This window comes from Ambystoma mexicanum, chromosome 1p, assembly GCF_040938575.1.
Source record: "Ambystoma mexicanum isolate Mex_15411 chromosome 1p, UKY_AmexF1_1, whole genome shotgun sequence".
NCBI lineage: Eukaryota > Metazoa > Chordata > Amphibia > Caudata > Ambystomatidae > Ambystoma > Ambystoma mexicanum.
This window is the reverse complement of record NC_090921.1, coordinates 369872865-369885915: the sequence shown is the minus strand read 5'-3', so window position 1 is coordinate 369885915 and position 13051 is coordinate 369872865. Positions and strand designations below refer to the sequence as shown.

The window sequence follows — 13051 nt, the reverse complement described above, 5'->3', positions numbered from 1 at the left end:
GCACCTCGCCCAAGACAGCTTCAAGGCACAAGCTCTGCACACACAGCAAGACTCTTGTTTTTCAAAAGCGGCACTTTTCTTGTCATTTTTCTACTCCATGTAATTTTGCAAAATGTCAAAGCGTCTTTTTTTTCTTGTAATGTGCGATCTTTCAAGAGAACTCACAACCCATTAAATCTTTGTGCTATCTTATCACACACAGATGTTTCATTCTGTTGTACCATTGCCAAACTATAACCACTCAGTTCAGTGCATTTAAAAAATAAAAATGCCATATTTAGTGCAGCTCCCTGCACGTTTTTTTTTTCTGCAAGAACAACCCACACTCTATTGCTTGTGGGCTGTTTAATGTGTCAACAACATTTTTCCCCATGTATCACAGTCAACAGGTCACTATTTCCAAATCATACATCACTTATAAGGCAACAGCACAAATCCATGGCATAGCATGGGGACAGTCAAAAATACTCCAGGGGCAATTTAGAAAAATATAAATTGTTTTTCCCCCCAACCATTGCAAACTGGTTCTGCAATTTCAAATCAGTACACAAAAATCGAAAATCCAAATAACATTCACTCACTTTCCTTTTAAGTGAGTCTCTCACCCAATATAAGCATGGCACAGCCTAAAATGCAATATAACCATTTTAGTGTGTTTCCTTTAAACAGAATTTGCCACCATTAGCACATGGAATTTTACAGTTGCCAAAAGAAAGAAAAAACTCTTTAGGCTCTCAGCACAGATGTTACTCATTCTCCTAAGCATGGCTCATTCCCCTTCCTCATTATTCAGGAATGCCAACCCTTCAAAAGCATATATCAAAAAAGACGAACCTTCGCCTCCGAACATTACAGCCCCCACTCGCTAGCACACTGGGGCTGAGTCAATGGTTAAATCACTATTCACAATTTGCATGTCAAATCCCTGCAATTATTTTTTTTTTTTCCTGCCCTCATGACAGAATAGAGATGAGAGCTCCGTCTCACTATGCATTCCAAATTACAACTTTAAACTTGGGAAACCACATGATAAAATTCTTTTTCTAATTGAGCATACATCTTTCTTAACCATTCATCGGAGTGCTTTAAACAAAGCCATTTCCCGCTCGTTTATTGCCTTGTACTCCCTGGCACCAATCCCATGCAATAAGTCAGTCACGACTGATTTACTGAAGGGAGTCTTAACCACACAAGCTATCGGCCACGGCAAACCGACACAACATTGCTGCCTTTTGAAGTCTCAGAGCTGCAGTGAGACCATCAAGGAAATGCGACAGCCTGCTCCCCACTCTACACTGTGTTCTCTCACACCATTTGTCATGTCATGGCACTGCTCTTCACAAATCCCACAAAGCTGCCACCAAATGTCTTGATATTGGGCAAAATCTTCCTCGGGGCCAGCCCTTTGAGAGCAAAAATACCCAATTCAGCCCAAAATACAGGTTCTATTGTGCTGAGCAGTGATCTCATGCTAGTGACAAATGACACCCTCAAAGCTTTAGCATATTTATTCTAAGCAGTGAATTTCATATACATTTGGGATTCAAGTTACAGAATATTACAAAGCATAACACTTAGAGCAATGCAAAATATAGTGAAACATGGAACTTAGATAAACATAGAGAAACATAGAGAAATATAGAGAAACATAGAGAAACACAGTCTTACGTCCCTTAATCTCAGCACTGGGGAGACCTTGGGCCCTCATAAGCTAGCTGTAAACAAGCCCCGCTCAGAGGACAATGCTGAAGGACACCGTATGAGCCAATGCCGGGCACCTGTTTCTGCACGAATCAAGTCCACAGGCGATCTCCCCCTGATCCCATGTGTGCATGGATACTTTATAATCTCTTGCTGTCAGTCACCATGACGCATAGTTCCAGAACTTTCTCTGTGAGGCTGGTTCATGGAAAAAACCCAGCTCTCTCTGAGATGCTCCCTGCTCGCTCCTACCCCCTCCCTTGTTCCCATCTGCGCTGGCTGAGGAATGTCTTATCAGTACCTTCCCAGAGAAAAGGAAGATTAGCTTGGAGCCAGGGCTAACGTTAGTGAGGCTGAATATTCTAAGGGAAGCAGGGATGTATTAACCCCATCTGCAAGCTCTAAAAGGCATGCACTCATAGCTTAGTGTTTATAGCGCTTAAGACTGGCTATCTAAGCGCTATATAGGTGCCATGATGTTCCAAACACTCCAAAAACCTATTAGCTACATAGCTAGGGGCCCTCCCTGCCTGTCTATCAACAATGCTTAATTTGACCTATCTCATACTAGGCCTGCATATTCCTTGTAGCTCACTACTGCATAATGGAAGTGCTACAACAGACTACTGTCAGCATTTTTAGCACATACTTTGAATACACTATTGGCTTTCAGCGGCTAATGCTGTCATCTAAAGCCCTGATTGGCAAGGTTGCAATTTCGTGTATCACTACACAAGCGACCTCTTTAGTTTGTGTTGTTGTCTGAGTCTTTCTACTCCTCTCCTTGCTATGCCTCTGTTAGATTAAAAATAATATATATTTTAAAAAAAAAGCTTTTATAACACACAGAATATATGAATTACAACCTCAAAATGTAGATCAATTAAATAACTTTTAAACAATGTATTTAAAACCTGTTTATTTGCCATTATTGTCCTATTTGCCTTGAAACAGTCAATTTTGATTTGCCAACCACAAGACCAAACTGAAAAACAGCAGTTTGAAAATGTATAAACCAAGCAGAACATTAAAACATATTAGAAATGACATAAACATTGATTATATATTATGTATAGCTCTGGTCCATGTCACTTCAATTTCGACAGCTTCATTAGTACATTGCTTGTACATGACAGAAACCAAAATTGTAATTGTTAAACAATTTAATGATAAAATCTTCAATCTCACAAAGTACATCTTGAGAAAGTTGTTTTAATGATTGTCGACCTTGCAATATCAGTTAAATGTTGAAAAAAAGGTATGGTTAATCTTTGTAATACAATTTTTACATTCTTAAGATAAAAGTCGTACACTGAACGTGTGACAGTTTAAAAAGACATATTTTAAATTGTACCTAATAACCTTCTGAGATGTCACAGGCAGTTTGCATGAGATCACCCTGCAAAACCTAGTGAGTAAATTGTTGCCTCCTAAAGTAGATTGCGTTGTAATGTTCTTTTTTAAATCGATTCAACTTTGGGTAGGCAGCTAAAGATTAACAAAAACATAAACCTTTTCATATAGGGAAAGGTTACATGTATTTCAGTTAAAACTAAGTTCTTGTGATTACTTGCATTGTTGCATGTGTGGGCAATAAATACAACAAGGTCGTTGATTGCAAAAGATTCAATTTGCTGACCATATTGTAAATAAACATTTATCTTAATTTCAAACTAATATAAATCGACAACTAATACAACTCAAATTCTCACTTCTCAAACCTCATCCTCCAGACCGGTTGCAATAGAAGAATAGTATGTTAAGTTCCACCATCCCCCTATAGCAAAGTAATTGTTATAAAACACAGTTGCTGTGATTGGTGTCTTGGACCCTTCTGCATCCTCAGTGCCTCTGACCGTTTACACCCAAATCTCCCCAGCATCGCTCTTCCTCTGCACTTGCCTCTGTACAGCCTCTGCACTGAGATTTACACTTTTCCACCCAACACAACACCTGGCTGCAGGACACTTACCATACCTTGCACTTAAGCTGTTGTTCTCCTTGAGCACAGGACACTACATCACCTACCCCACTGCCCTCTTCTTTCCTGCACTTACACGTTCGGAACACTCACAAGGCATAGTAAGTTCAGCCGTCCCTTTCTCTCCTCCGTATTTTTTTAAAAATATTTAATTGTACAACTATCCCATGTTCCCTCCCTGCAGCCCTCTGGGCGCTTTGAAATACAATTTATTTCCTTTTTATAAGTGCCTAACAAGCAAATAGTAAATAAATAGTGATGTAAAAGTAGAATTAAAAAAATGACATGCTAAAGACGGTAGTTATTGAGATACAATCCAACATGCCACTTTGTATCAATAGCTAGTATTATACATAACAATGATCAATATGTTTAAAGTTGAACCTGACCCTATACATGTATTGTGTAGTCGCATCTGAAGGATTAGTATAAAAAATGTACTTGAAAGGCGAGTGAGGTTGCTGTTGACTCTGGAATAGTGGTCCATGTTGAATCACGGTTCTTTACTCAATGTACATATTCATAAGTGTACAATCGAAAATGTACATTAGTATTATAATTTAGACCACGTCAAACTCTCTAAAGTAAGTTTATGTGCATGTCGCTTGGCCTCACTGTTTGGATATTGACGTGTCTGTGGTTTCCTCCATGGTAACTGTCTGCACTTCAAGCACCATGTTCTACATATAGAAAGGCATGAGATATTTTGTAAATACTGTTAATTACTATTTGTAAAGGATGCTATGTAAGTGTTTAGAAAGGATACCATTGCACTGAATTATTAGTGTATTCCTAAAGTAGGGATACACAAAGTAGTCTAAAGTGAAAAATGTATAAACTGCAGTACATCATGTCACAAAGGAAACTTGTGAAATGAAGTATTGATGTAAATAGTCCCCAAAACCGTTCATGTTACCTTTTCACACACTATGAAAATAGATTAAGTGATCGCTTAGAAGACCTATGTATACAGACCAATTTAGTACATGGCAATAGAACTTCAACCTACATCCAGCACTCGCCATACTAGGTGATTTCAACATCTGGTTTGGCTCCCCTTCAAACCCTATGACCCGATCTCTCGGACAACCTATAAGCCTTCAGCCCGACACACTGATTTATTTATAGAGCGCTTTACACCAAGGCGCTGTACAGTGGAACATAATACAAGATAACAACAACAAATAACAGTGGGAGCAAAATTACATCATGAATCATTCGACAAAACAGTGCAAAGAGCAATTACATTGTATCTCTACGTCCACCCACACTAGAGGCCACACCCTTGATGCAGTCATTAGCCCCATGAACATCATATCCACACTACTTCCATTGACCCGCTAACATGGACAGATCACTCGGCAATCTTCATCTCCATACCACTCCCAACCACGGTCCATGCACAAGGCCATGCCTGGCCACCAACCTCCACACCTCAGCCCGCTCTGGACAAAGTTATCACCCTGGACCTAGCCAACTTCCTTCTGAACTCACAACCGGCACTCTCCCTCCAGGAAGGCCCTCTACCCCATCAAAATCTTCAACCACTGGCTCAAATGCCCTCACACCAACAAAACTGCCCTCTCCGAGATCGGGCCCCACACCCAGGTGGTACATCACCAGCCTGAAATTGCTAAAAACCAGCAAACACCGTCTGGAATGAACCTGGAGAACCAACCCAAACCGCCCAAAACAAAACTGCCCTAGCAAGACTTACAAGGGCCTAGAGATTGGAAATCATAAAAACCAAGAAAGCATTCTATGGTAACAGAAACTGGAACTATGGCAACCCAAGCAAGGAACTGCATAGCATAATTTCTGAATTCAATTCTCCTGGCGGCTCTACCCTCCCTCCACCCAACTCCCAATCCCTATGCGATGCCTTATCAGAACACTTCCACAACATCGCTATTGACAGACACTCCTACAGATGCATTGGCATACAGCATGTAACACTATATAAACAGTATGTCACAATGGGGGTGACTGCTGCAGTCAGTACCTTCAAGGGGTGTCTCTGACCCTGACACCCCGAGGGCTGGCTGCCAAGCTGGAAGAAGGGCTGGCTGGGGGAGAGGGGGCCCTGTCCCCTGATGATAGCTGGGGGTTTGGCCCCACTTCTTCAGGGTGGCCCAGTTCACCACATGAGGCCACCTGTGTTCTGCTGGTCTTCTGGGCAACCCCCTGCTAAAGTGTGGATCTGCCCTCCATGAACCCGATTTTCCATGACCTCTTTCATCTGGGTGGCCCGGTTGGAGTGGGGAGGGGGGCTTGTCTGGAGCCCTTTTTTGAAAAATCTTCTGGGTGTGCACCATTGGTTGACACCTGCCAATCCCCCGTGACCGTGAACCTGCCCCTGGCATAAGCAGTTCAGCCCCTTGGCTCACGCTTCAGGGGGCTCCCCACATGCCTGGGGGTGGGAGGGCGGTGGGGTGCGGGGTGCGCACGCTATAGGCAGTAGCCCACAGTTAACTCTTATCTCCTTCTTTTTTGCTTCCTTCACTGTGTTTTTCAACTCTCACTTTAATCCTATCAGGATTCCGTTCTCCCCTGGCCATGGGCTCTTGTGTCTTTATTTCTAGGTGTTACCTCAGGATGTGTGGGGCATATGCTCACCTGCACCCGGAAGCCTGTGTTGGAAGGGGCGCATGTGGTGAGGGTGCCCTCCAGTGGTTTCTACAAAGTCTGGTGGAGTGATGATGGGAGCTTCACTTCCACTGATCGCCTCCGGCGATTGACATTACCCGGATGGCATGCATCTGACCAGCTGCCCTGCGCTCAGTGCAACAGTATTATAGGTCCACCACTGGAGTGGAAACCATAGTAGATTGGTCTCTTGCTACTAATGGTTCAGCACTGGGGTGACAACATACTGGATAGCAGCACTAGACTACTGGACACATGGTAGCGTGTCGCATTGTTTTGCAGCAGGACAGTCGGCACTTGGTTTGAGTTACTGTCTCATTTTTATTGAATGTATTGAGTTCATCCTGTGGTTTAGCGTAAATGTATGTGTCATGGCATGTGTTGTTAATGTAAGGTCACATTTTTTTTTTCTAGTGACAATTTTTTTTATCCGTATTTTTCAGGTTAATAGTTAGACATTAATTTTTCTATTTGTGCCACTAGAATGTACTGCATTTTTGGTGGTATGGATGTGTATGTTCGTGCGTGCGTATGTATGGTAATAAATGGATGCTTCTGGAACTTTGTCTTGCGGCACAGTTGGGAGCATCTGGTTGTGTGTGTGTGTGTGTGTGTGTGTGTGTGTGCACACGCATATGGTCTGCAGAGGTCTTGAGTACTGAGTTTGTGTACAACACATTCTGAGTTGTGTAGTTCTACGAGTTCCCTATGGTCATGGTGGTTGCATTGGTTTGGCTCCTTTGCAGGATAGTGGAAGTCTGTCTATGCAATGCGCCCAGCATTGCACTGGAGGCTAAGGTGCAACACCACTCGGAGGCTGGTAGTTTTGTTTGGGCATAGGGAAGACTAGGCTGCATGCTCTGACACTGCACAGCATGCTAGCCCTGATCTGGTGGCAACTTATAGATCCCAATCGGCAGTGAAACTGAATGGTTCAAGCATACTTCTTCAGGAGTGTGTGAGACACACAAAGAAACACACAAAAAACAAGCAAGCACACTTGGTATTTTTGAGCTGAGTCTTATAAAGAGACACGCACAGAGGCGTAGCCAGGATTCTCGAACAAGTCGGGCATGAAGCTAATGTAAGTGGGCCCACCGCAGTCACAATAACATCAGTAAATGCCACACAGTGCTGCTGAGTGGGCATTTACAGATTTAGGGTGGGCCTTGCACACTCAAGCCCTACCCTGTCTACGCCTCTGGAGACGCAGTGACTGGTTGAATGCAGTTTGTTCTTATGTTTTTGTTGCCTGTAAGGAAGGGTGATGTAGTAACTGCTTGAATGTTGTTTTGCCCTGCTGGCCATTCACGTTTGCTGATAGAACGTTGTTGTAATTGTATGACTGGCAGCTCAGGAGAACATTGAGTGCCTGGAGCTTGAGTGCCTTTAGTGTGTCAGTTGGAGTCCTGAGCGGGAATGGGGGAGGCTGACGGTAATTACTGTATATAAAAAAAGTAACTGCAACATGTAAATAACCGTCAGATGGACTTCAAGAAGTGGCTGACGGCTGGTCTCAATCGACACCTTCTAAAATTGGAGCACACGGCCATCTGGAAAATGTCTGCCAAATGTATGGTGGCACAGCAAGTAGTTTGGACCGGTAGGGATGGAGCTCGGGACAGCGTGTTTAACTTAAACGTAGTCTATCACGACACTTGGTGAATGTAACTTTTGAGCTGGACTGGCGGAGTCCTCCTATCCCTTTGTTTTTGTTTGTCTGAAAGACTTCAGGGCCCATTGTGTAAGCTATTTTAGTTAACGCAATGTGATAGCCTTGGGTAATTGCTGCCTATGGACCCATGGGTTTAAAACAGTTTCAGCTTGGGATGTGAATGTGTTTCTAAGGCCTTTGCGCCTTCTGAAAGGTTCATTTCGACTTTTGTAAACTGTGTGACCATTCTATGGCTCTGTGAGACCACTTTCTGTACTTTATTTTATATCCATCTTATGAAAAGTTATTTTAATGTGTTTATGTATGTGTTGTAGTTGATTCCCATGTGCAACTTTATTATATACTGTATTGTTTGACCCTTCCTCTAGTGGTTGATAATCGAAAGTGTTTACTCTAGGTTAAAACGAGTTCACACATTCTGGAGGGTTGCTCTGGCCGTACTACCACTTGGAGAGTGAGGAACTGAAAGTAAAATAACCTGTATAGTGTATGTGGAGCCTAGAAGTAGAGGCATAGGAAAGTCTCCCTACCTTTGCTTAAGGATGGTCACAAATCCAGTCACTGTTGGAATATAATTGATTTCTCAGCGTAAGGCACCCTACTCATGGGAATTCAGGTTTAACGAAAGTGTGCGGCAGTACAGGGCTGAAAGGAGGCTGGTTAGGTTGATTAGGGCTCTTAATTGTAGTGTGTAAGGATTATTAGTGGCACACCTATTAAGCGGCCAGGTTCAGCCGTTCTTGTTGGGGTGAGGGAGGGCAGGAAAGTGGGGGGGGAGTAAGGTGTTTTGCCAGTTGCATACCGGGCAACTAACCAAGCCGTAATCTGTATGGAGGGAAAACTTGAGTGCCCAGAAACAGCCCAATTGGTATTCTGTATGGATCGGTAGAATGAGTGCCAGCTAAGTGTGTACGGTATCTTTTATCTAGGCAAGACTCGGACTGTATTTCAAGGTATAGCCCAATGTGTGTTGTATAAAGGGTGGCGGACGTGTATGAAATTAAGACCCCGGAAATAGCTGACACTTACTGCTTGTCTCTTTCTTTGTGCAGGATACAGAATGTTTGCCATTGGAATTGGCGTTAGTATTTTCGGTTACTGGTCCATATTCAAGTGGAACAGGGAAAGAAGGTAATTTTGTCCTTTTACATTGTGTATCACTTGATTGATGGACATCGCTCTGCAACCTATACTCCCTGGCAAATATATATACTTGGCAACACAAGTGGGTGCTATTCTGCTACCTGAATGAGTCATCAACCGGATGGTGACATGTATTTTTTGCAATGCAAGTGCAGCACAGGTCCTGATCACGCCGCAATTGCATTGCAGAAAAGTATCGTGGTGTGGGAGGGTGTGTCGGGGGGGCGGAGTAGTGGGAGGGCACTTGGTAGGGAAGGGCTTGTTTAGGAGCGGGACGGGCCTAGGGATTTCATGGATCCAAGGAAGCGGTACCACAGCTGAAGGATAAAGGCAGGGTGGGGGCAGAGGAATCACTGTTGGGATGGTTGGTGAAATTTCACCTTTATGGGTGCTTGAGACAGGCTGGGGAGTCAAGGGGGCAACTCCCCATTCAGAAAGTGTTTGGGGAAGGGAGTGACTGGGCATTCAAGGGAAAGACATGGACCCAACTAAACTGTACATGTTGTTTTAGCTACAAAGTATGTATGCATTATTGAAAACTATCAATGTTTCTAAAATGAAATGGACATAGCTATTTCACTCCCTGTGTAAAATATCCCCCATTTAAACACTGCCACTTGAGCGCTGCTATATGTATGTTATGAGTTTGGTAAAGACTGGTTCTTGGCTTTACTCTACAAATCCCATTGCAGTAAATGGCACCTTTCCAAATCCTATCCGTAGGCTTTTTGTTCTTGGCTGGTGTAAAGCTCACCACTCCAGTTCTTTGGTATTTTAACAAGAAAGTGTTAACGTGTTTGTAACCATAAATACATTGACATTTCCCAAGGAACAGTTGTCGAAGAAGTATGTTGAAAGCCAACAAATTCTCATATTCCAGGAAGCGAGTTGAGCTCGGTTTTGTCACTAAGCTTCCCACGTGAGTTCAAATCTCTATGGTGTCCGTTGGCCAGCAACTACAGCGATTAGGATATACACAATACTTTATTAGTATGTCAGTTGCTGCATGTTTGCAGACATACGGAAGTGCACGGTTCTAACAAGGTGATTCCCATAATGTAAAATATATTTTAGTTAAAAATACAGGCACGTAATACATTAACTGTAACAAAAAACAGCCGAGGAATGCTGGTGAATTATCCAGTCAGGACGAGGATAAATGAGAGAAATAGAAACTCCTCACAAATTCCATGTGGGAAATGTGATTTTGCCATGTGCTGTTGTGTAGGGCCCATGGTCGTTGCATAACTAAATGGAGAGAGGGCAAGGGTGTTTAACAAATGCCTGTAGTGCAGATACCTGATCCCTAATAGAGCATCATCAGTGGTCTGCAAAGGCTGTGCTGTCATCTGGGAATAGGTTCCTCTGGATTTTCAAAGAGTCAAAAATGGGATTGGTGCGAGTGTAGTATAAAAGAACAATAGTGAAGGGAGGCAACATCCCTAGTCTAACACCTCAGTCTTGAATTGCTGCATTTTTTTCACACAAAAAAAACTCTCTTGAAGACTGTCTTTACCCAATGGTGCACTTAACTTGTCTGGCCACTGATGTAAACATAACCAAAGACATTTGATTTGAATTAGTATTTAAAGACTGGGATGAGAGTTGGAGCCAGAGCTTGGACATTATTTAAGTACTAACCGTTCATGTGGGCTGGGGGTATTACCGTACAGGCCTGGGCTTGAGCATCACACTGGTGTTGGTGTGGGCCCCGGCATCATTACCTGACCAGGAAAGCCGTGCCCCACCGAAGGGGCTTTAGCTATTTGCACCCTGCATGTTTTCTGGAGTGCCAATAGCTTTTCCCCTGAGAAATGGCACAGTGGCCATTTCTTCAGTTTAAAAAAAATAACGGATAATGGCTGCCATGGAAAGCTGAGAAGGGAATTGGTAGTAGTCCCCTTTTCATTTGCATAGCAGCCATGGGAAGGAGGGTCGGTGTGAGACGCGTCGAGGGAGTGACTGGGAATGGGGGAGGTGGTGAAGGGGGTACTAGGATACAGAGGTGGGTGTGGTTAACATTGCCTCTGGAGAAAAGATGGTGGCTTTCTGCTGTTACAGGTGGTTTGGAAAGCTGGCAATACCATGAAGTAGAACCTGCCCTCCAAGCCCCCTATTTGTGTAGGAGGTGTGATGACATCACCTCCAGGTGGTAGCAATCCATAGTTTAATCTTTTTTATTTATTGCCAAGCAATCTCCCTGACAATCTGTTTTGTCTCTAGGCGCCTGCAGATTGAAGACCTTGAGACACGCATTGCAATGCTTCCTCTCCTGCAAGCAGAACATGACAGAAGGTGGGTTTCTGTTGATAGTGCTTTGTGCTCCTTAAAAAACTTAAAATAACATATTTTTTTATTTGTATATGGTTTATTGTGAACCTTTACAAAAAGGAAACAAATCAGTACACAGCAATATATAAAAATACAATATTAAGAATTCCTCTTAAAAGTCCATGCAAAAATACAAGCATTAAAATCTCGTATGATAAATAAAAAATGACCCTAAAAGGTTCAACTCATGGTATGGCCAAAGAGTGCAAATCTCATGAACGTTTCTAAAATTTTAACCTTATGCTGTTTCATTTGATATTGCTATTTCACATGTTTTTACAAATGCAGCTATTGCCAGCCCTTCAGAGGTGGTAGTTGGGTTCATCATTCTTTTCCACGTTTCATTTCAGTCCCAATTATTAACTGCACCTTTATTTCTGTTCAAATGTTCTTCGTTCAAACTGTAGGGTCGGACAATCCATGAACAAGTGTCTAATGTTCTCAACAACCTTATTATCCTTACAATGTCTACAAGAAGAGTTTGAGGAATCAGTAAGACCCTGCCTTATTAAAATATCTCTTGTATGGAATAAATTCCAGCGACAATGGCATATCATGGACTGAAATATTTATTTGGAAAGAGTAACAAGTACGGGGCCACCATTCCTCTCCTCTTATGTTCATGAGACAAGTGTCGAAGAGAACCATAACCGTGAAAGGTGTCCCCAATCTTTGTCCAGTCTTGGTCATATAAGGCCACTTTGACCTTCCTCTGTGTTGCTATCAAAAACTGTACATCGAAACCTGGTTCATGAAGTAGAGATTCTCTGTGGAGTTTGAACTTCCCTAAGAAACCTCCCAATCGAGTTCCCTTCAGTCCATCCAGTGCAATTCGGGCTTCTGAATATGTGCCCTGCTCAGCTGTAAGAATTTTATAGTACAAGGACAGGATCTGCCATTGCGCATGGACGCTGAGGGAAAGAAGCCCCAATTCATATCTTAAAGCTGCTACCGGAATAGCGTTAGTGATTCTCAATACATGTCTCCACATTTTTCCCTCAATTGTGTCTAACCAGAGTTGTGACTTAATGGGCCAAGTTCCAACCCATATGTCAGTTTTGGAATCACCTTTGCTTCGTAAAATTGTAGGCTAACCTTAATGGAGAACCTTCCATATCCATCAACCAGGGTTAACTGATTGGTCAGATTCTTCGCCTTCCAGCTGACTAATGCCTGTATGTGGTGAAACTTCGGCCGGGATGAAAAGTAATAAGCTAGGTATGTCACGCTCCCAACTTCTTCCAACTCTTTTGATTGCAACCGCCATTTACCTCTCTAATGCTTCCTGCCCTTCGACAGAACCAACTTTTTTTATTTTTTTTGTGGGTTTAACTTGAACGCAATCTCCTTGGCATAGTTGGTAAAGGCTATGAGGAGTCTGCACATACCTATCCTTGACTGATCGAAGCAGGAAGTCGTCAGTGTATGCCATCCAAAAGGTTTTTACTCCACCGAAGGTGGGAGGAATTGACGCTGCCGGGTTCAGGGTTTCGCCAATGTCTGAGACAAAAGTTAAGCAGGGATGTGTGTTGGCTGCCTGCCTTAAGTCAAAATTCAGTGGGTACTCTCTTCTT

The 13051-nt window shown here is 42.9% G+C and overlaps 1 protein-coding gene across 1 annotated transcript in view; it reads left to right on the top strand.

Moving 5' to 3' along the window:
• The window catches only part of NDUFA13 (NADH:ubiquinone oxidoreductase subunit A13), a 161199-nt gene that overhangs the window by 24938 nt on the left and 123210 nt on the right, over positions 1-13051 (top strand). The window contains exons 2-3 of the mRNA XM_069649070.1: positions 9056-9134; positions 11370-11441. Of these exons, the coding sequence (XP_069505171.1) occupies positions 9056-9134; positions 11370-11441 (151 nt within the window). The remainder of the gene's footprint in view (positions 1-9055; positions 9135-11369; positions 11442-13051) is intronic.